The 24,665-nt window shown below is 36.1% G+C and overlaps 1 protein-coding gene across 1 annotated transcript in view; it reads right to left on the bottom strand.

The window, feature by feature from the left end:
* drp2 (dystrophin related protein 2) overlaps positions 1-24,665 on the bottom strand; it is a 481,386-nt gene that overhangs the window by 90,575 nt on the left and 366,146 nt on the right. Inside the window, exon 4 of the mRNA XM_051935078.1 lies at positions 5,338-5,458. Within this exon, the coding sequence (XP_051791038.1) occupies positions 5,338-5,458 (121 nt within the window). The remainder of the gene's footprint in view (positions 1-5,337; positions 5,459-24,665) is intronic.

Here is a 24,665-nt window from a genome sequence, read left to right as displayed (position 1 = left end):
ATAAATACAAATCCAGTGCTATGCACCAACAAATGACAGTGAATAGGAAACCATGAACCAGTTCTACAATACGCTGCAATAACTACTAGATACCTATCCAGGAAAAGATGCTAATATCCCGATAGGCAACTTTAAATCCAAAATTGGAAGTGATAACACCAGGCATGAAAATTTAATGGGACAGCATGGACTTGGTGACATGAAGAAAATCAGAAGAGGTCTGCAGACATGTGTTGTCCTGAACAATCTGGTAGCAGTGTGTTCTCACACAAAAGCAGATACAAGGCATCTTGAATGTCACCAGACCACACGCATAAGAAACAGACAGATCACATCTAAATTAGCAAGAAGTTCAGAAGATCCCTACAGGATGTGAAAACGGTGAGACGAGCAGACTCATCTGAATCTGAACCAGATTCACCATCAGAAATCAGTTTTCTAATATCAGGTCGGGCAAAAATGTCCTCTTTCGATTTAGCCTCAGACAAACCTTTGGCATAAACACATCAAGCAGGCTTCATCTTTAGATAGGCTTTGACAAACTGCTTCATTTAACCAAGCTTACTATGACGTGTTAGTAGCAGCACTTTTTCTGGATCCACTAAGCCAGATCTGAAGATGTTTTTGGCACCCAGCTATAGCTTCTTTTTAGCTGGCCTTTCTTTCTGATCCCAATGTAAATTCTTGTCTGTGCTGTGCCACTCACAGAGAAACTGTAGACATTTTGTATGCCCTGATTGCTTATTTGAAAATATTAAATTGTTACTTAAAATGAATTAATTAAATGCATATATTAAATTATTATATACGCATTCAATAAAAATATTAGAACATATAAAATTCAAACACATTTTGATTAAAATATTGTTATTTAGTTAATTATAGTACAACAACAATAAAAAACTGTAATTGACAGCTAGAAATTCTGTTTTGTGAAAAAATCTTGCATAATAGAGGAAAGCATTTTTCATTTTTTTAACTCAGTACCCAAAAATAAATTAAAATCAAATGAAATAATAAAAACAATTTTTTCAATGTATGCTTGTGTTACCAATGAGGATATCACTCTTCAGGATTTATTCTACATGAAACGTTTAATGATTTAGATAATAAAGGTGTCACTTTGCCAGGATAAGATGCCAGAGCTAATACATTTCATTCATGACAGAGTTTTCAGTGCTTTCCCAATTCATACCATTCTTTTACATTTATCAGTAATCGTTCTATGTTCAGAGAAACAAATCATGTCATGCAAAGATAACGGTTTTATTTGTAGTGCTTTACTCAGGTTGACCCTCTTTACCTCCTAGCAGTTCCTCTGTACCTTATGGCACTGAAAATTAATACCCCATAAGTAAACTGTCTGCATTTCTATGGCTATTGTAGAAATCCCTGATGCATAAACAGATACACTGTTATTCCTTTGAAATATTCTTGTCAGTGCTACACTGTCAAAATCACACATTTGGAAAGAAACAGAAGTAAGTGAGGGTATGTTGCTGTGCCAAAGGGGAAGTGCATGTGAAAAGTGAAGGGCTCTTTATTTCTTTGCTCTAGTCTGAAAAAAATATTCTGTTATCTTTTTTGTTTAATGTTTTTACAGAATAAAAGTGGATGAATAGGCAAGTGGCAGTAGTACTACATGAGGAAGAAAACAAAGTTCTATATTGTAAGACTGTGTCTTACTGTCTACTAGTAGTATATGCTGTCCTTGAACATGGCTGAAGACAGATTACATCTAAGGGGCCAGAGGAAAGCAATTTGACTAGTTCATTTAATTGACAAGAGTTTTCAAAAATAGTGTAGTTGGTGAGTTTTTGAAATTAATTGTGAATTCCTAAAATTAATCATAAATTCCATTTTTGCTTAATATTGCTCAGCATGTTGACAGTGAAGGCGACTGCTTTATTCTGATCAAATGTGTTAAAACTGCATTGGGAAATTTGAGTTCAGTGAGAAATGTTAAAGTAACAACTAGGGAAACATGAAGGCTTAATATAAATATTAAGCATTTATCTTAAGTAAAACTTAGAATTTGTGAACCAAAACCTGGAAGCCAGCTGTGTTGCCATTTATAATAATAATAATAATAATAATAATAATCTACTCTATATATATAAAATCCTAAGTCTAAAAGTGCAACGATTTTATGTGATGTTTTTATATCACTTTTTTGTCACACTTTAAATCTGGCTTATTTTAAAACCTACATATACACGGTTTAGTATCATTCTTTTCAGAATTTATCGAACCTTAATGTGACGTTCTTAGATTTTCAGATTCTTATTCTGTTTTTAAATTATAAACTAAAATGTCAAGGAAGTCATGGTTTTTAATATCAAGAAAGTCGTGGTTTTTATTTCTGATCGAGTAAACTTTCTTTCACAGGAAATAAACTATTAAAAAAAATATTATCTGTTCATAACACCAATGTTTGTATTTAGGTGATTTAGTTAGCTGAAGGTCGAGTTACGATGACCCATTGCATACCACTTTAGTTTTTACGTGATTTTTCCTGTTATTTAAATGAGTCATTTTTTTAAAAAAGTTTTTAATCTATAAGAATGTCAGTTAAAATGAATGGATCATTTATTTAGTCTTTTATAAATACTTATCGAGCATAGTGGACCTCAGTTTAACAGGTATGTCAGATCGGTAAGAGAATAAATATTTTATTCTCATTTCATGATTTTTACTCCGTCCCATGACCCTGTGTTAGGATATAGTAGGTTGGACAATGACTGATTGACTGACTAAATAATAATTTATTTTTCTTTTACATATTTATAGAATTTCATGATTTTGACTCCAATAAACAATCATTTTTCTTTTGTGCATTTACAGATTTTACTAAAATTCTGGCCGCAACTGGGGGTTGGGCGCCAAAGGTGCCAGGGGGCTTGGCCCCCCCAGTAATAATAATAATAATATGTTGGTTTAAAAGGCATAAAGTCTAAAGCTATTTCAAAAGTATACAGTTTTGACCACATTTAAGAACTTAGGTAGTTATTTGATATTGCTTGGCAAACAGACCTACGTTGTTCTCCGTTTTTGTCATCTTCATATTTCCCGTCCTTTACTGCGCCTAACAGCCTTCCATGACAGTCAGAACAGAAATTAGATGATTTAAGGTTTAGAAGCAGAAGCGGGCACACTGCTGGAAAGTAAAACCAGCCCTGCTTGAATCAGAGCACTTGTAAAGATTGTCAATAAGAGGATGTTAAGTGGCTGCATCTTTTTAATGTCTTTTTATATTTCTTATTTAATTTGTTACACCAAGTGTAATGTGAAAATACACTTTGTACAAGTGGTTAAAGTTTGAAAGCAATGCTTTTTTCTTCCTAAATGGCTTTGATAAAGCCAGGTCTGCAATTTATTCAGTTATATTCAGAGAGGCCTGGTGCACAGCTGTCACATCATAGGGCTTTCATTTAGTAAATGTTTAAAGACAAGGGAAAGCTGCAGGCTTTTAAGTGGAAAGAAAAGATACAAAATTCAAAGCTTGACAATCTTCATACGACTTTCTGCAGAGCAAAATGAAATGGGGGCAGAGCGTCTCAGGCATTAATCCAAAGCTCTTTCATTTGAAGCATCATTTAAATAAAACATCTTTTTAAGTTGTCCACCTCCTAGATAACAGATGTGTAAAATAAATTACTTTAGAATGAAGCTGGTAAATAAGAAAGGTAGAAAAATGCAATTAAAATCCCAGTCATTCCAATAAAGGCTCTGTCTCAGCCTTACTTGAAGCGGAAGTTCAATGCAATAAAATAGTTTATAGACAACTGGAGTCCTATCCCTGAATATTTAACATAAGCTTTTACTCTGACTCTCTGCTACAAGTCATTTGTTATAAGCTGTAAGTCATGTACTGTTATAAGTCATTCTTCTTTGGTGAATGAATAATCAGAAGCTTTTATTTGACTTCTTCTTCCTTATGTTGTCTGACACGAGTGTCCACTGCTGAAGTGTTCAAGCAATTCTCTCTCAGAAACTAAAAGTCTTGTTCATTATAAATTGTTAACTGTGCTTCATGTGTGGATTTTATTTATGGCTTGCTGTTCAACAGAACAGCTTCTGATATTGTAATTTTGTTTTTTGCAGTCATTGTGATAGAGCAGATTTTGCAGTGAGCATTTTCTTGACTACCACCTAAGTATGATGTTTACTTACATATTTGAAAAAATGTTATGGCTAAGAAAATGCTTTACCAAATTGTACTTGATGAATCACAATAGATAAAATAAATGGATGTAAATTAAATTAACTTCACAGAGTTGCAATATTTATAGGACACTGTATGAAGGTTGCACAGATGTTTCTATGTCTGTGTAGATTTTTCTACAGATTTTTCTTCCCACTACAAAAGAAGTGCAGGTTAGATGTACTGAACTCTCTACATGTATTCCAGTTTGTGCGTATGTGTGTGCGTGTGCGCGCGTGTGTGTGTGAGTGTGCTGGCGCACCATCTAGGGGCAGGTGCTCCCTTATTTCTAAAGCTGCTAAGTGGTGTTGCATGAGCATAGGGAGCTTCTCCAAGGCTCTGATAAGGTACGCCATGACAGAACACATTCTTGTTTTTCACCCATAGACCAAAGAGCAAGCCCTGGAATGAGCTCTGATGTCACTTCCAGTTCCACCCCAGAGGCTATTTAAGGAACAGCAGCACTATAAGTCAGGTTCATTAGGGAACTCGAATCCAAAGGGCGCGCAGCTCCATGGAAGAGAACAATTCTATCAGGAGAAACAAATGCTTAGCAGCCTAATGGAGTTTAGACTTTAGTTTTGCCTTTTGTTTGTTGCATTAAATGTGGTACCTGGTTGGTCCCCAGCCCTTAACCTTCTTTCTGATTTCTTTTCATGTCTTACAGTGGCTTGTAAATAAAAGTCTGGATGGATGGGCAGTATTTTTTAATTTAAACAGCTTAATATTTAAGCAGAACTAAATTCCACCTTCAAAAGCACAATAGCAGTGATATCATCCAGGATATATATGTAAAATGTTGCTGTTAATCCTTTGATTGTTAAACTGTACACTACTGCCACTTATAGTTATCTTACAATGAAAATAAATCAAATTTAAAACTGACAGACTAACATGGTTCCTGCCTTGTGCCTGATGCTACTGGGATAGGCTACAGCAACCCACAATTCCTAAAAACAGCTTTTAGCTGTAAAAATATTTACAAACACAAGGCTAGCTGAAAGAGTCTTTTTGATTTCAATTATGTACTGTACATTAAATCACTACAATGTGACTAGAACTAAAATATGTTTTAATTAAAATGTCTGGCAAAGTCAGAAAGATGGCAGAACAACTCTCATCTTTTAGCTCACCTTTGCTGTCAGGGAGTGTTTCCTCAGGCTCATCAAAGGGATGCTGAGAAAGGAAGGCTTGGGCAGACTCCAGCACAGAGTAAATGAAAGGACCCCTGGACTTCACATCTTCCATGAAAGTCTACAAAATAAAAACAAACAGAAAAAAAAAATCAACAAGCCTTATTATTTGACAGGTGGACATGCATCACTCTTCTGTAGGTATTGTATGGGTGGGTACAGTTGTGTGTATAAAAGTGAGACAGAGAGAAAAACAGTGTTTCTTTCAGCTGGCCGTGTCAGATTTGGCCTTAGACCAGGAGATACAGAAAATATGTCTTCAGTTAGTTTGACCACCTTAGAACCTCTACAGTTGGATATCCAAAATTTACTCAGGAGAAAGGTACATGTCTTTGGACTGTAAGAGCTTGTAGTCCCAGATTAACATAGCATAGTGCAGGAAGCACCAGGAGTCTGATTCATAGCTCAGAATGTAAAAGCCATTTGGGAGAACACCTCTTCAGCTACAGCAGCTCGAGGAAAGGTATTGGCTTGAAGAAGAAAAAGATGGTGGCAACGTCTTTAACAGCATACATGCAAATTTTTCAATATGCTGTTTGTCCTCTTTGATAAACTTGCACTTTACTATCACTGTATAACCTGTTAAGTCTATACTGTATATTGGGAGCTAAGGGTTTAATAGTAGTGATAAGCAAAACAGTTTGTGACACTAAAACAGAAAAAACAAAGAAAATCCAAGAATAAAACCCATATCTGTGTTCCATTTCTTACCAAAATTATTAGCTGTGTCATTATTGGATCTTAAAATTAAATCATAAAGAAAGAAGGAAACATCACCAGGTAGCGTCAACACTGTATGGAACTGAATAGATAAGTGAAAACCTCAAGATCTTATTAGAGTTATGTAAAGTAAGCGGTGTACGACTCAGCCAAGAACTGCCATTGCAGCATTCACGTGCCATCAGACTTTGGAGCTGACACTTAAAATGTTTCACACTGTTCCACTTCAGTGCATTCGTGTGAGTTTACAGTCATATTTTAAGAGAAATACAAGGCCACTCATGATTTCTTACTTGTAGTAAGAAACAAAGCAATTAAAGATACTGTATTGTACTTTTTTTGTGAAAATAAGCTAACGTATTAAAGGTGCAGGTGCTCCATATGCAATTTGACCACAAAATGCCATTTCTGACTGACTGGTTTATATTTTCCAATTCAGAATCCAACTTTATAGTGTGCTTACATGAAATATCTGACCAGGAAACTTGGATTCCTGTGTATCTGATAACACGTAAATGCAGCACATGACTTGTTTTTTAGTATTATTCTTGCTGCTTTAGATGTGCTATAGGTTTGTAATACAACTCAATGAATGCACATACATAAACACTCCTCTTTGTCTTATTAGACTAGTTAGATGAACAGTATAGCTTATTTATTTTTTGAAAAAGGCCAGCGTTGCTATCCCGTCCTCACAGATGCCATTCCTAACTGTCATGATAAGTAATAAGTTATTCACATGAGTGTTGATATGGCACTCTATATGTTTTGTTAGAAGTAGGTGAAGAGGGCAATACATGCAAAGGTTTAAATAAAATGCAACAGACTGTATTCACTGCACCATTTATAGCACACTATGCTGTTAAAACATTTCTTCTCTCTTTCAGTGAAATGAGAAATAAACAATTTAATTTATTTTTATAATTTGTACTTCCACTTAGAAGCTTAGTGTGCTTCACACTAATTAACAACACATTATAATTAAAATTGTTAGAGCATAAACATAAAAAGTGGAATATTAACACATAACTAGATATATTACATTTAATATAATATAAAGCTTTTTAAAATTTCAAAAATTCTTTTCCTAAGAAAGAACGCATTTCCCTTAAATGGATAGAGGTGTTCTGTGGTAACTCCAAGGGGCCACTGGGTTTTACCCCTGCTTTCACATTCCCAGATCCTTAATACCGGTACTAATATATTTTAAGGTACTGTTTACCACTCACAGTGTAAAAATGTCATCTAGGTTGAGAACGACCCATTCTAGTGTTTCTACCCTGGCAAAGAAGCCTCTCCATATAGAGGCAGTCATTCTTGAATATGCCATTGAATCACAAAGCTTGCTGTAATATGTGACTCCATTGAGCAGAGTTTGCAAGTTAAATACTATGCATCTCAAATTGAAAGAAGTTAAAGATGAACAACTTCTGGGAGATTGGGACTTTCATGAAACTTATTGATTAAACTTGGTTGCAGCATTAAGTAATAAACTTACAGAATTGAAGGATAGAAATTGTAGAAACAATCTTCATATTCCTGGAGTACTTTGAGAATGAGGGTGGCATTCAATTTTTTTTCATGTTATCCTGCTTTGGTGACTTTGCTCCTGTAGTAGACAGTGTTCATCTCCAGACACAACACATTCCACCTGACATTTCATTTTAAGATTTCTTAATTGTACCCGAGATATAAAAAGCACTCAAAAATGATACTTGAGTAAATGCAGAAGTACTTCATCAAATTTTTACTTTCACTTAAGAAAGAAGTACTTCTTTCTATTATAATAAAAAAATCCTAGGACAAGACGTGACTTTTTCAAAGAGATACTTTCATATCCCACGAGACGAGACTTTGTGCCAAGAGATTTAACAACAACAAATAAAAGACAAAGAGTAGATGACAAAGTAGAATGTCGTAAAGAATTCAAAAACGTTGGCACAATACACAATCAGAGCAGGTTAGAGATAATGAAAGTACTAAAATTCAAAAGTCTCAAAAAAAATGATAATAAAGATCACATTAGCGCAAACAAATGGTAATTATTACTCAGTGAAATAATGGAACAGCGAAAAGAGATTGAATACATTGTTCGGATTTAAAGTTTAAGTTGGAGACTTGTAGATCGTCTACTTCGTGTTGCCATCAAAGAAAAGTAGTGTTTCTTCTCAATGAAGAAGCGTATCTGCGAGAATTAAAAGATTTGTTGCTTGGTGAAAGTGAAATCCAGAAACGCAAGCGGCAGAGACACGAAGTGGCTGGCGTGTAGCGCAGGCCGGGGGGGTTAGCGAGCGAAGTAAAAGTAAAAAAGTATGTGCTTTCAAATGTACTCAAGTACAAAAAAGTAAAAGTACTTTTTATAATAATCATAATGATAATAAAAATCAATTAATCTTTAATCAATACATAACCGCAGTCAGAGGAGCTTCTATTTTTTCTACAAAAAATATAATGCACTTCATAAACTCTAAAGCCCAAGTAGTAGCTGATTTTCAGAATTACTGCTGTCCACCCATGCTCATCTAAGGCTTAATAAAATTCCTGCAGTGATGAACATTTCATTTTCAAACACAGTGCCCACTGGACAATCCGTATTATTAATAAAAAATATCAAAGAGTTACCACAGGTTCCTTCTTTTCTGGATGTGAAAATGATGGCAGATTTTAGACAATGAAGAGGATGCATTTCGACTGTGACTTAATAGTAAGATTAGGATTTATAAACTGACAGTGTCAATTGGTACTAGACATGAAATTAATGAAATGTGCCCCATTCAGTTTAAACCTATTCACTGTACTTGATTGATTAATGATTATGTGACGAAAGCAGACAAAGAGAGAGCTTCTTTTGCTATTGCGTTTAAATGCAGTATTGTCTTGTTTAAATGCAATAATCATTGTGTTACAGTCAGTCATTCATTTCCCAACCCTCTATATCCTGACTATAGGGTCACGGGGGTCTGCTGGAGCCAGTCCTAGCCAGCACAGGGCATAAGACAGGAACAAATCCCTGGGCAGGGCACCAGCCCTCCGCAGGGCAAACACACACACACACCAAGCACACACTAGGTACAATTTAGGATCACCAATGCCCTTAACCTGCATGTCTTTGGATTGTGGGAGGAAACCCATGCAGACACAAGGAGAACATGCAAATTCCACGCAGGGAGGACCCAGGAGGCGAACCGAGGTCTCCTTATTGTGAGGCTACCACTGCACCACCCCCATTGTGTTACAGTTTTAATGCAATACTATCTTATTTCAAACACACCGTTATATCAAATAAACGCAATGCTATCTGTTTAAACACAATCATTTTTAATACAAAGTGCAAACAACATGTGTATATTATGTGTAAAAATTACTATCATGTGTGAGCAAGAGCAGTATGGTATACGTAGAATACATTAATTATCGTGTGGCCACAAAATTTGTTTCTTGTTCCCTTTTACAAAGACATTCTTTGTATTATTTTACACTGTTCTATTTTATACAAGTGCAGGAAATTGAAAAACAGAACTACTGTCCACTTTGACAATAATTACTAAGATATGTCACAAATTATTCACTATTTTGTTATTTCATTTAATTCTAGAATCCGTTAAAAATATATATATATATATATTACTCCTATTAGAAAAAAGACACAGCAATAAACAAAAACATGCTTATGATCTTTTCATTATGGGCACAAATTATAAATTACCCAGCTTCTGCAAATGGCAGGAACACAAAAGGGTCTGAACCCCTGCACACTAAACATTTTGCCCCATATCCATCCTGCACACACTTGGTGTACAGACAGCTAAGGATCCAGGATTTGATTAATGTCATGTTGCTCCTACTCTAGGGAGAGAAGAAAAGGTTAAAAATATAAGAATAAAAATAAAAAATTAGGTGAACATTTCACACCCTTACTACATAAATAGGTACACAATATAAAAAAACGGAGTGAAAAACAACATCGATTGAGTTTTATACTCTTCACTGAAGTAAAAATAGACTTTAAAAGGGCAATTAATACAAGTATTAAATTAAATTTCAAAAATGTTGATTATCTTTAACAAGAATTCTCTTAAGGTCTCCTTTGCTCAGTTTAGTACCCAATTTTATCTTCAACTTTAACTTCTTCAGATCTTATGTAAACTATGGGATTAACCATAATGAATAATAATAACTCTCTAACAAAACCAGATGTATACCAGATGTCTCATGATACATATTCACATTTTAATGCACTCCAAAAGACAATTTAAATGCTACAGAATAACATTTTCCCCCACTTATAACCAACTTGCATTAATATTACACTACAATAATTCAACATAATTAAATGGCAAATACAAATCTGACAGTTAAAATTCTATTGATGAATGCTCTGGACATGGGTTAAATCTGTTAATTTTAAATGATCTCTAATAAATCTCATAAAGAGCTGATGGCAAGGACAGTTCAGAAATAATATGTCACAAACTTTGCAGTTCAGTGACAGATAGAGTAATAGATGCGCAGTAATTATTCAGTATTTTACAAACACACAATATATCACTGCCTAAAGTTCACTCTTGTACACAAAATTAGAATATTCACTTAATAAGTCACTTGTACCTCCCTTAGTCATTGCTGTGCGAGACTTGATTCTGGTTGGCGGGGCAGTGCTTTGTTAGCTTTCCCTGAGCTCAAATTCCATAAAGCAGCAGGAAAAATACCTTTTCCTGCTTGTAGGAAAGTTGACACCCCTTTTATTAGAACTCATATAACAAGGGACAGCAAGACCTTGGCATCCAGGCACAGGAACATTCCTCTGACCCCTTGCAGGCCACAAAATCATACTTGAACCTTGAGTCTGTCTTCACGAGTTTACTAGCAACAGGGTCACTGTAGTGTTTCAGTAATAGTGCTTGTAAGAATCTGTCACAGTATCTTATGCATACAACATATGGATAAAGTTTGCACAATGTATAACTTCTGGTCTCAAGATATTACTTGTGGCCATAAAATCTTGTTTGCACAGGATTAAAAACACACCACTTTTTGGGACTTCAGAGGCTCCATATAAAATATCATATTAAGACCAAAAAAACACTTACCTCAACATGCATCTTTAAATTGAAAAACAAATTCTTGACTGCATTGTACTGTATAGGAATATTTTACAAATCTGAGTGAAGTGTTCAAATACGACAATTGGGAAAATGCACATTCTGCATTCATATCTGAGCAGTGAGCGGGAAGCACTGGAATGACCTACCAAATGAAAAGTGCAAGGCGTGCAATTATGGTTTATTCTATTGGCTGGTTCTGAGCAACACTAAAGTATGACCTAAATTGACAATCCACCTGATAGGTCACTTTTATGAATTTATAATGGCTTGGTCTGTATAATGAGTAAAGAGAAATTGTTGGAAAATTGAGTAAAGTAATGAAGTAGATGTACTTCTTTATATTACGCCTCTGAATTGCACTCATTGTCAAACTGTATTTCATGAGGTTCAAAGAGCTCCCAGTTTCTGTTAAGATAGCCTGTTTATTCTAACCCATCCAGATTACAGCCCAAGCACAGCTAAGTTAAATAAAGCTATTGCTTCCACAATACCAAGAGCACATAAAGTGGGGTTGCAACTGCAGTATAGAAACTCAATGTAAGCTGCAGAAGCCATTAATAATTTCCACACTTATGACACACATCTTCTTTAAGGTTTATCAACAGTTCTTTGGCTCTAAATTCCCTTTCTTCCTTGGTGGTCTTTCCAGGAGATTATAACTTGATATAAAGAGTCTCACTGTTTATTTAATCTGTTATATGACAGCTTAAGGAACAATGCTGTTGCATTCTATTTTTACTGCTGATGTCATTTAAGGTGGACTTTCACAAATATGTTTTCTTAATGGTCAGCTTGAGATGATTTAATGTCACCCACTGCAGGTACTGTTATATGTCAGGTTATTGTTAAGGCTGTGCATTTTTGGAAATTGCAAGTGGCCTCATTGCCCTTGTACAACAGAACTGAACCTAGTTGAAACTAATCCTTAATCTCCATCTTGGCTTTCATGGAATTCAAACAGGTATCCCTTAAATTAATTTTTAATCTTCCCTTCACTGCTTTAAAAGTAAAGGCTCAATCTCCCAATCTATATGCGTTAATTAAGTTTGCTCTGGAAACTTGCCCCAAAGTTTAGAAGCATCTCGGATCCTGTTCACACACCTCACTTTTATAGTCTGGCTCTTCATATTGGAAATCTCCCTGTCGTCATTCCACCCTGGACATGTTGTAATATTATGACACTCATAGATTTTTTTAATGATACTAGGCTTAGAATGTATCCTTGTCCACTTTTTTTCCTGTCTTCAGCTTACACCTTTGTTTAAGGTAAGTGTTCTAATATCCTCCGCTTTTCTTTGCATCTCACTTATCATCTCCTGCTATAAAGCCAAGAGAAACATAGAACCCTTTTCTGTTTAAGATATCTTACAGACCTTGCCAATATATTCTGCTTGGCCTTCTTTAAGTATCTGTATCTCATAAAGAATCTAAAGAAAAATCTTATCTTCCCAAACTCTGAACTTCTAGCATATCCAGTTTAAATATGTAGATTAATACATGTCTTATGCACTTTCAAGCATCATGCCATGCGTCTGGCTGCTGATTCTGACTATCTCTGTTCACTGTAAGCCCCAAATTTAGTTCTTTATTTGTTCTGGGCCTGTTACCTAATATTATCTTTTAAGTCTTCAGTTTCTTACATTCTGTCTTCTGTTCTATTAACCAGCATTTTTGGCAACAAATACTTCTTCTTCTGGAACTCTCTATTCTATTCTTCACTCTTAACTAACTGAGGCTATTTTCTATGAACAAAATTTCAGCAGAATCAATATTAGCTTCTTACTGGATATCTGCACATTTTTTCTCCTCACCCTCTGGAAATCTTCATTTTTTAATTCAGTTCTGCTTTAACTTCCAGTGACGTGGACCACCAGAACATATGGCTCCAAAACTGAGAAGTGCAAATGGTATGGAATTGGATGGCATGCATCATGCACTTAATCCTTGATTTCTCCTTCTTCTTGTCTTGATTTGCATTTACTTATTGTCTTGGAGGCCTTACCATGAGGGTTGTGCCTCTCTTCCCAATTTGCTCAGAGTTCCCTGTATCTGAAACTCTTGATGACCTCCTTTACAAGTCATGGTTGGCTAAGGAATCATAGATGTGAGAAGGAGGCTGGATGGTGCAATGGGGTGATTTTTAAAAACAAATTGCTTATGGCTCGTGCTTTTCTAGTTGGTAAAATTAAATTTATATAAAGGTCTATTTCCAGATTCCAATCTCTCCTAGCACATCTGCTACCCAGCCCCACTGTATGCACTGTACAGTGTAAAACAGATAATATATAAACAAACAAAAACAATGACGGCAGAAGGTCTAACAGAGGGTCCATCATTGCTGACTTCTCATCTCCCTTGGGCCCCAACTCTTTGTTTGATTTTATTTCTAACTGTTTTCTGCACAATCATCTTTCACTTCATCTGTGGCAGTGTAGTGTTTTGTGAGTGATGAGTTAGCATCCCATCTGGATTTCTTCTATGTCTATAGGTAGCCTAGCATTTACACTTTGCTCCCAGTCTGTCAATGCAGATATGTGCTCCAGACCAGTTGCAAAGGTTTGATTTCCATCTACCCAAAATTCCACATTAAAATACACAAAGTTAAGCGTGTTTAGATTTCCCTTTGAGTTACAATAACAAAATAGGTTTAATGTCTAATTATAGAACAATTACTGGAAAGTTTACTTGGCAAGTATTTAGTCAGATAAGGTATAGTACTCTAGAAAATGATCTTAAGAAAACATTATTTAATATGAAATAAAATGATGTCAAATGTAGGTGTGCCTAAAGTAAACTTTGACTACATCTTCAAAATACATTAGGCAATGCCATGTTATTAAAAGATTAATAGTATGATAACTTCAGTAATACAATAATCATTTTGCTTGTGAATCTCTATTAGGGGAAAATAAATAAATAAATAATAAGGAGCAAATATCTAAATACATTTTATTGATTTGATATGGTGAAAAATCTAAACATTGTCCTCTGTAAGTTTTGTCTTCTCTTTACGTACATACAGCTTGTGTTGACCCCAGCTGCTCCATGTCATGTAACTGCTGAACTCTGTGTGAATAAACATGATTTGGAATTTGAAGCCTGGATAGCTTGACTTTGAGCTCCTAAAGCACCACATTAGTATGGCTACAGGCAGACGGCTCTCCCAGATGGACAGCAGTCAGACCTTTTTCTGAAGCATGAATAGCTTAACAGCAGTCAGTGGGTCACTTCTAACTTCTAATGTGGTTAATACAGAGTTTAATGGTTTGTGGTCCTGTCATAGCAATCTGGCCTTTGAGGTAGTCAGCAATCACGAGTCATGTTTTTACTCATGGGCTCCAGAAGCTGCCCACAGATTTGGAGTGTTACTGGCAGAAAGAAGTCTGGCCTTTATAAATATGATAAGGTATCCTGCTGATAATACCTTTTAAATGTGTTCACTGAATCTAAATGAATACAATACAGGGTGTGGTATACTTCTATAGAGGCCCTGTCACGTGATATATTATTTTGCTTGTATATGCAATAACCTATTGTTCCATTTGTTTTGTTCATAAAAATAAAGTGTAGATAATTTGAGTCTGTATAAACAGTTTGTTTTTTGTTAGCTGTATGAGTATTTTTTGTTAATGTAGGCATTTTTCTGCTGCCACAGATAACAGGCTTATTATGCACGCGTTCTTCTCAAGGTTTATTTTGATTTCACTTGTTAAAATCTCACAGAGTAATGGGATACGGAATATTAAATAAAATCAGATGAAGAATAACATTTGAGGAAGCATAAATATCTCACAGTTTTGTCAAATTATTATTTAATATTACTGTTAAAATGGTCATGCTTTTGGTAAATGTTCATTCAGAGAGTTTAACATAAAATACTGATTAAATGATGAAATGTGGAGTGCAGGCTTGTTAACTATCAGCTCTAGAGGAATCTGACAAAAGTGAATATGGGTGAGAGTGGGAGTTTGCTCTGTGACACACTAGCATACTGACTTGTACCTATAGTGCCCAGGAAAGGTTTCGACTCACCCAAACCAAACAAAAATGGATGCCATTGGTGAATTATTCAGAGTCGACAGAAGTTTAATTTCAATTAGCTCAATATTCAGTGACTTACCCTTGCCTTTAACTGAACGTAATTGCTATTTTTGTGAACCTGTTCACCATTCACAAAAAGCTGGTGATGCACTTTGTGAAAGTAATGTACAAAGATTTAATGCTTGAAAAGTTTGGAATATCTTTTGCAATTTCCTCTGTTACTCTTTCTCTTTTACTAGAAAGAGCAGCAATGAATAAAGAGTAACAACAGGTCCATATGACAATGTACACAAGCAGTGACTTCAACTTTATTTCCACTTGCAACAATTTAAAATTCAAAACAATTCCTAATAAATACTTAAGAAATGTCTTAACAAACATTACCAAGAAAAATAATTCCATTGTATCAGATAAGAAAATAATCTATAATTATTTATAGATTGACACAAAAAATGTAGTAGTGGTATTGTTACATGTACAGAGTGCTGTAAAATTTCTAATTGCATGTTCATGTCGAACTATGCAGTATATCTCTGGTGCCATGATAAATGTTAACACATTAAATATAATTATCAAGACAGCTAATAAACTATTTTTCCATTTTCAATATACTTTAAATCAAGAGTCCTCAATCACAGTCCTGGAGGGCTGCAGTGGCTGTCGCTTTTTGTTCTAACCCAGTTGCTTAATTAGAAAGCAATTATTGCCAATAATTTAATTTCATGGCCTGTTAGTGCTTTAACTCTGCTATGTCAGGCCATTCTCATATCACAGATTTTCATCCCTTTTCTAAGGATATCACCCAAATGATTTGAAGGCTAAAATGGATGTGTAATTCTCAGTCCTTCACTTTTTTCTCTTTACTTTCCTTCCAAGTATTTAATTAAACCAAATAGTACACGATAAATCCACACATGTGTAAATGGAAACAAGCTAAATGGAGAAATAATGGTCTCTTTTGTCATTTGCATGTTATTGCTAGGGCAGCATGGTGGCGCAGTGGTAGCGCTGCTGCCTTGCAGTTAGGAGACCCAGGTTCGCTTCCCGGGTCCTCCCTGCGTGGAGTTTGCATGTTCTCCCCGTGACCGTGTGTTTGGATTCAGCAGGTTGGAAACTGGATGGATGAATGTTATTGCTAATTAGGAGCAATTAAAAACCAAGAATAAAAAATATAAGCAATAAAGGTTCAAAATCTTAATGAGAGAGACAACTAAAGGGAAGCAGAAGTGTTACTTGAGTAATAAGTGCTTCTTATTAAGCAACTGGGTTGGAGCAAAAACCTGCAGCCACTGTGGCCCTCCAGGACCGTGATTGAGGACCCCTGCTTTAAATGTTTATAGAGATCATAAAGTTTTAGCCTAAACATCAAAATATGTATTAATTATAGAAATGGTAATCAGTAATTGCTGGGAATGAAAGTCTGTTATTAAGAGTCAAATCTGAGAATCACTTAATGAAACAATAGGTCTAATAGCAGGGCAGCAAAATGGTAAAGTCAGTGTCCTGAAGTGAAAACAAATATGAGGGTACATTAACAAGTATTGGCAATTTGAAAATTATGTGGTAATTGCAACAAATAGAAGCTGACGCAATACAACGTGTTTGCAATGGCCTGTAGGTGGTTCAAATACGCACAATGCAATCCTCTGCTGTTAGTCTAGTTGAAGCTAAGGTCACATGAATGTGGACAATCTGCTGCCATAGTGAGAGTTCTTTGGGCAGGGGGGAGTGAAACCTGCTGAAATTCACTGAAGGATGTTTGCTCAATTTCGAAGTGAAAATAGTATGACTCAAGGAAAAGTTTATGAATAGGTAGAAAGTTTTAAAGTTGAAAAAACAAGTGTACCTGATAAAACTCCATCTGGTTGACCATCAACATCATGCCCACAAGCCAATATTGACTGAATGATATCGACAATGCCTTTATCAGAGAAGACCAATGGACCATTAAAGGTCAGTTTATGCATCTGCACATGCCATAGTGCATGATAACTTGGGGTACCATAAAGTTTTCATAAGATGGGTACCCAAACAGTTTACTGATCTGCACAAGCCAACATCCTTTGGTGAGTGTCAGCAGGTTTCTCCCCCTCTGCCCAAACAAATGTCACTGTGGCACATTGTTCAACAGTGGTGCAATCCTGCAGTGGAGCATCAATGTTCATTTGACCTTGGCTTCAACTAGACTGACAGCAGAACACTGCACTCTGTGAGACAAACGTGTTGTATGGCATCATCTTCTACCTGTTGGGGTTACCATGCAATTTTCAAATTGCCTTCATTTTTTTTTTATCTTCATTAGTGCAGGTACTCTCTGGTTTTGTCAGCTTCTTGGTTGTCCTACCAACGTATTACAAATTTCAAACAACATCTTAATCGACTGTGGTTGTTCCCCTTGGAATTTCAAGCTTGCTGGGGTAATCTATTATCTGATGGAATAATAGAAAATGTTGTGGTTGTTCTCCTTAAAGTTCAGAGTGGAGTGGGAGGTGCTGGTGCACACCATTAGCTGCTGGAATGCTGACCCAAAACAGGGAGAACTGGTCAGTGTACATCAAACGTTTTCATTTGAAATGAAAAATAATAATGTATGTAATGTATGAGGCTGCAGTGTAACAGGACAGTGCATGTGAGGACAGCAATAATTACAAAGCTGCATTCATAATTAAAAATGGGTGTTACTATCAAAAGTCAAACTTGCCACTTATTATCAGCATCTATCAGTTAATGGAGGTATCTCTGATTTTATGTAATTTACAGCATTTCCTAACAATAATTAAAGATTATCTAATAAATACGATGCTGTGAAGATGACAGACCTAACAAACAGTGGGAGGCCTGATGTGTCATAATAATATCACCAACATCCTCACCTCATTTTTCCTTTTCATTAAACACATATGTTGAATTAAAATTGAAATATATACTCTCTTCAGCATAGATACTGTACTACAAGAATAAACTACACTCCGGAAAAGAATTGGCACAGCATATGTGAAGTCCATGACATTCATAGTTACTTGTGACATTAATTTGAGTGATCAGAATATGTCATATCAGACAAACAAAGATGTGACTTTTGATTCAGTTGTTAATAAGCTATTGCATAAGGCTATACGATAGGTGTTAAAATTGTTGGTTACTAACCTCAATTGCACCCTAATGACAATGCCACACATAAACAATAACAAGTATGTTGCACTGTCATCACAGTTCTAGTCTTCGCACTGCACCTGTTTGTCCTGATGAGCACACTAGTAACACAATAAATTGTACACATCAAGCAGACTTTTTATACCATGAGTCTCCAGGAATTTCCAGGTGTTCCCAGGCCAGCCAACCAATATAATCCTTGCAGTTTTTGTTGTGTCTGCATATTTCTCTAGCTGGAGAAGCATTATTTTTAACCTGTGGGCCTCACATATTGTTGAGTCCCTCAACTTGTCACAGAGAGTGAGCCCAGCAAACCTTTGCAGGAATGTCTGTTCAGCCGTTTGGATGGAATGAACTTTAAGTGACAAGCATAAGCACATTACTTCTACTACTACTTTGGGCTGAAGTATACAAATCAAACTCCTGACTGATTGGTGGTATGACTCACCTATTTGCCCATCTACCTAGCACTTAAAGCCACTCATCTTCTCACCTACCATCTCACTTTCTCTCTCTCTTTGGATCTCTATTTTGACATTGACTTCTCATCATCCTAGCAGTTAACATTTCACTAAGCTCCTGACTCCTGACCCAAGTATTGATTTTGGCCACGAAGCTTCTTTAAACTCTTTCCCATTGTCATTTCCAAGTAACATCTGAATCATTTAGAGATCCACAGTGGAACTACTTGAGACAACAGGTCAGAACTCCAACTAGTGGCCAATGGCATCTCAGTCCCTCGCTGTGCCTATAAAAGAGTGAGGTCTCCTGTGCAGCACCCATGCTGACTATTCTGTTAAAGGGACAGTATGGTCCCTTATAGTCCTAGTTCAGACCATTTGTCCTCTGGCAGCCAGGCAGATGTGCAAAATTTTGTATTTACCCTAGCATATGTGAGGTCATCTAACCTAAAGTGTCCATAAGGAACACTGCAATCTTCCATCTATCCTTCAGCTCCTTCTTAAATAACCTGGTGCCTTTGTTTAATGCCAGTTGGGGTTACCAGTAGGCATACAGGGTGTAGTGCCACCTAATGACCCCTATGTTTCCACACAGACACTTGTAGGAATTTCTCCTTTCTGCTAGGTTGGCTTTCTCTCTCTCTCAGCAATGGAGAGTTCCTATTGCATCTACATTTGTCTTTCTACATTTGTCTTTTGCTGTCATGGTGGTGTGCTTTTCCTGGCAACCCTTTTCAATGCATGGTTTATAGCTCTATGGAATTTATATGTATAATCAGCACCTTTGCTGTCCAGTCCAATCTCCACCACTGCACGTGTAAATCATTCTGGGACTGTAACTAATACCACCCCTTAATAACATTTCTGAATTGGATATGCTGCACGACACCATGATGCATATTCACTTAGATTGTCCATTTGATTATATCTGATACTAACAAATCCAATGTGTAGCCCCATTCTGGACCAACTTGTAATTTTGTGCTCATATCACACCTGTTTTGTCTGTCAAGTATTAATGTGGACCATTACTACTGGGTGCAACTGTTTTTTTGGGTACAGAGTGTCAATTCATATTGTAGCAAACTGTGCAACCTTATGCAAATAAATACAAATAAAATGAGAGTAAAGGGTAATCTTGTTAATAATTTAGTGATCTCATAGAGAATTGTTATTGCCAACATAAATGATCAACTTCCAAAAATGCAATGCTTTGAACAATGAACAACAGCACTACAAACCCTTGTATCAATGGATGGATAGCCTTATTATATCAACAAAAGAAAGTTTACATGGAAGTTCTGACGATATCTCACCTGAGCTCATTCACACAAAATATGTCCCAGTGTGCAAACCAGAATTGTTATCAGAATTGAGATCTACATACAGGGCCCCACATTATTTGATAAATGATGATCTATCATTCCATAAATTCGTCTTAAACTTCTTTTGCCACCATGGAGTCATGAGGAGCCGGAGTCTATCCAAGAAATACCTGCTGGCCCAGTTCAGAGCCACCCGTGTACCAAATCTTTGTGACTTGTCAAGAGCAGTGTTACAGTATATAAAGTATGCAAAAGCCATACTTGAGTTTAGATAACTTTCTGAAAAGTTACTCAAGTAAAAGTAACATTTGCTTATGAGCAAGTTACTGAAGTATAAGTTTTAAAGTGTACAAGGAAAAGTAGGATCTCTCCCCTTTTTCCCATCCATTTTCAAAAACTTCTTATCCAGAGCAGGGTCGCAGAGAAGATGGAGCCTAGCATTTGACAAAAGGCAGGAACGAGCCCTGGACATTGTGCCAGCCCATTGCAGGGTGAATACACACATTTCAGGGGCAATTCAGCATCACGAATCAACGTCATATGCATACCTTTGGACTGCGGGTGGAAACCAGAGCACCCGGAGGAAACACACATGAATATGGGGAGAACATGCAAACTCCATGCAGGAAGCAGCCTGGACTTGAACCCCCATCTCCTTGTTGCAAGGTAGCAATGCTACCATTGCACCCACTTGCCATCGCTGTTTTATATACAGTATAGTAAAAAAAAAAGTTCTTACAAACTTCAAATAATTCTTGTTTCTTGTTTGTCTATCTTCTCTTTGCATGTGAGTTGCAAGGTTCCCAGTCCTCAAAAATGACCTCTATTTTTGTTCAAATAACATCAAACTACTTGAAAATTGCCACAATTAGTTGAATCATAATATAGGTCTTTAAAATAAACTCAAAAAAAATTTAATAAACAGCTTTACCTAAACTTTATCATTTCTAGTTTCACATTCAAAGGAATGTGCTTTTTTTCCTGGGCTTTTCCAACTAGTTCATGATCTTCTCTGGAGTTGTGACACCCAAGACAAGACATGTAAGTGACACACGTGACAAGGTAAGTGAAGCCCAGCATGTGAACACACAAGTACACTTGTTTTGTTGTCTGGTTTAATATTGCAATAACAAATGTGTCCAGCAATATATAGTGGAGTAAAGGTAGCCACATGCATTTGAAAAAGTAATGAAGTAAAAGTTGATAGAAAATTTCTGTTAGAAAAAGCTTTTATCTGTGGCACCTCTGCACGAAGACCAGCTTTTCCCATCCTCTCAAACGTGCACAGTTTTTAATGTCTGGAAAACATTTGGGATTAAATCACTTAAGAGATCTGTACATAGACAACATCTTTGCATGCTACGAACAATTACACTCCAAATTTAACTTTCGAGCAACACATTTCTTTCACTATCTTCAAATTAGAAACTTTGTTAAACAGAACATGTCCAGTTTTCCTCACCTTCCACCTCCCTCTATGCCGGAAAAAATATTGATCAGTCTTGAGGATTCAGACAGCATTTCCGTAATATATAAAACCATTTTACAGTCCTTTCCTTTCAAAGATCCAAGAGTACAATGGGAAAAGGATCTCTCACTCAAAATCTCGGAAAAGGAGTGGAAAGTAGCAATGCACAGAATTCACTCAAGCTCCAAATGTGCAAAGCATAGAATTATTCAACTCAAAATTATATATTGAGCACATCTCCCTCTCTTAAAATTGTCCAAAATGTTTCCAAGGGCAAGATCCAACCTGTGAACACTGCAATCAAGTTCCAGCCTCACATGTTTTGGGCCTGCACCAAATTAACATCATTCTGGATCAAAATCTTTAAGTGCCTTTCAGACAGCCTTGGAGTCACAATCCCTCCTAACCCATTAACAGCCGTGTTTGGTGTTCTTCCAGAGAAGGACAAACAAACTGTGATTGCCTTTACTACACTATTGGCACATAGACTTATTCTATTATTATTATTCTTATTCTAACTATTTTAAGTCAGTAGTAGGTAACTGATGTTATATACTATTTGAAACTGGAAAAAATCAAATTCTCACTTAGAGGTTCTGTACAAAACTTTTTCAAAACCTGGCAGGATCTAATCAATAACATTTCAGAATAAGCATTTAAATTGAGGAAGTAGATTCTCTCCCTTCTTTTTTTCTCTTTTTTTACTAGCTTAAAATTTTACTCTGCTGGCCTAGCTCTCTTTCTCAGGGGTGGGAGTTGATTTGTTTCAAACCTATTTTTGCATAACCAATTTTTTATGGAATGTTATTTGATTTTAATAAAATCAATAAAATAAAAAAAAAAAGAAAATTTGATACTCAAGCAAAGTAGAAATTCTCTTAAAACATACTCATGTATAGTAACAAAGTATTTATACATCACTGTTGCCCAACACTGGAGAGGAACATGCAGAGCTTGAGAAAACTTGCAGTGACATGGGGGAGAATCAACTTTGTCTTCTCTAAATAAAAATTGGTCCACAAATGTATTTCTTTTTTACTTTGAATTTTCTGAAAAGTACAGTACATAATAATAATGTTGTCTTGTACATCAATTTGTTTTTTACACATGTAAAGTTAAAATTGTATTGACACCCAACTATACCTTCCTTTTAGACCAAATGACATTTCTCCAATGCTGACCTTAATTAATTGTGTCAGTGAGTTAAAGAGGTGGATAGATGAGAACTATCTGTGTTTGAATTACAGAAAAAACAAAAATGCTAACTACAGGGCTGGGGATGATGCTGACCACGACAATATCTTGTCACTCTTTAAATCTGTTGGAATCACAATTAGTTTTATTGAATTAGCACACAATTTAGGTGTTATTTTTACATCAGCATGTCATTTAAAACATATATTACAAAACTATCAAAAACACATTTTTTCCATTGTAAAAATGTTGGAAGATTAAAAGATTTTCTAAATATGCAAGATACTTAGAAATTATGCATTTATTTCTAGTGGAATTGGTTACTACAATGCATTGTTTCACCTGCTGTTCAAATTGTTCTTTAGGCAGCTTTCAATTAATTCAAAATGCTGCTTCAGGCGCTTCAGGAATTAATACACAAACACATAACTCCAGTTCTCAAGTCCTTGCACTGGCTCCTAGGTGAAATTAGGGCTGACTTAAGTCCAACGTCTCTCTGTCTGTATGTATGTCTGTCTGTCTGTTTATCGCGAGAGAACTACTTAACGGATTTAAATCGAGTTTTTTTCTATATTTTCCTTAAACATTCCAGTTGATTTCGCAACTTCTCTCATTGCGCTAACTATCATAGTTTGCTTGTGGTACCGATTTATTTGCGTGAATCCGAGAGAGAAGCTGCAGGCCGAGGCTGGGGGAGCGGAGACCTCGTCACTCACGCACCAGCCTCCATTTGAGTTGGTCTACCTCTCGCCACATGTTAGAGTGTACCTTACCTCCACTTAGCGAGTGATACCTGTTTGTTCAACAGACATTATCATCTACAGATTGTTAAGGAGTAAAGTTTGACGTTTTTGAGAGAGACAGATCAGAGCTAAATGTATTTTAGATGGTAACTGCTGATTGCCAGAGATATCACGGCCATGTACTTTTCTCCTCACTTGGGGGACGCTCTCCCGTTAGAGCTGAACGTGTTCAGATACAGTGCCAGCGTTTGGCCAGAATTACATTTTTTTTAATTATTATCAAAGTTTGTCCTGTTTCACTATGGGGGACTGCTAGTGAACTTATAAATTTAGTCCCTGCTTATTTATCTGAACTTATCATTACCGACAAACCTGAGCGCACATTGAGATTTCAAGATGCCGGCCTACTAAAGATTTCAAGGATTAATAAAATAAAAGTGGGAGGTTGAGCTTTTATTTACAGGGCCCTAAATCTGTGGAATGATCTGCCTACTAATGCAAGAGGTGCCCCTTCAGTCTCAACTTTTAAATCCTGGCTGAAGACTCACTACTTCAGTTTAGCACACCCTGAGTAGAGCTGCTTTTAGCTGTACATGCTACATTTCTGTTTGTTAGTTATTTGTACAGACATATAAGTATCACAATATTTTAAACCATTACTAACCCTCCTCTAACCTGTTTCTCTTCACAATATCTGGATGTGGCACTTGGTGCCACTGCTCTACTGCCACCACTGTTGTCTTGCATATGGAAAAGTCATCTCGGTGAAAGGAGGCTTGGAATCATCAGATGGAAAAATTCTCTCATCAAATTGGATGGCCAGCACAGACTCCACTATAGTAAACCCAGTATTTTTTACATTCTCTTTTACAAGTTTAATCTCCTCAATTAGCAACTGGCCATGATTCATCAGTTAATTGATGGGCAGAAATTGTTGGCTTCCGCTTATTTTTAAATCAGTTTCTACCTTGTTCTCTGTGTTTGTTAACAAATTTGTATTTATATGTGCACAGGTTTTGTATTTAGCCATTAGTATAATCTATACTTTAAAATACGAA

This window comes from Erpetoichthys calabaricus, chromosome 12 (assembly GCF_900747795.2).
Source record: "Erpetoichthys calabaricus chromosome 12, fErpCal1.3, whole genome shotgun sequence".
Taxonomy (NCBI): domain Eukaryota; kingdom Metazoa; phylum Chordata; class Cladistia; order Polypteriformes; family Polypteridae; genus Erpetoichthys; species Erpetoichthys calabaricus.
Note: the sequence above shows the minus strand (reverse complement) of the source record. Positions and strands in the feature narration are given on the sequence as shown.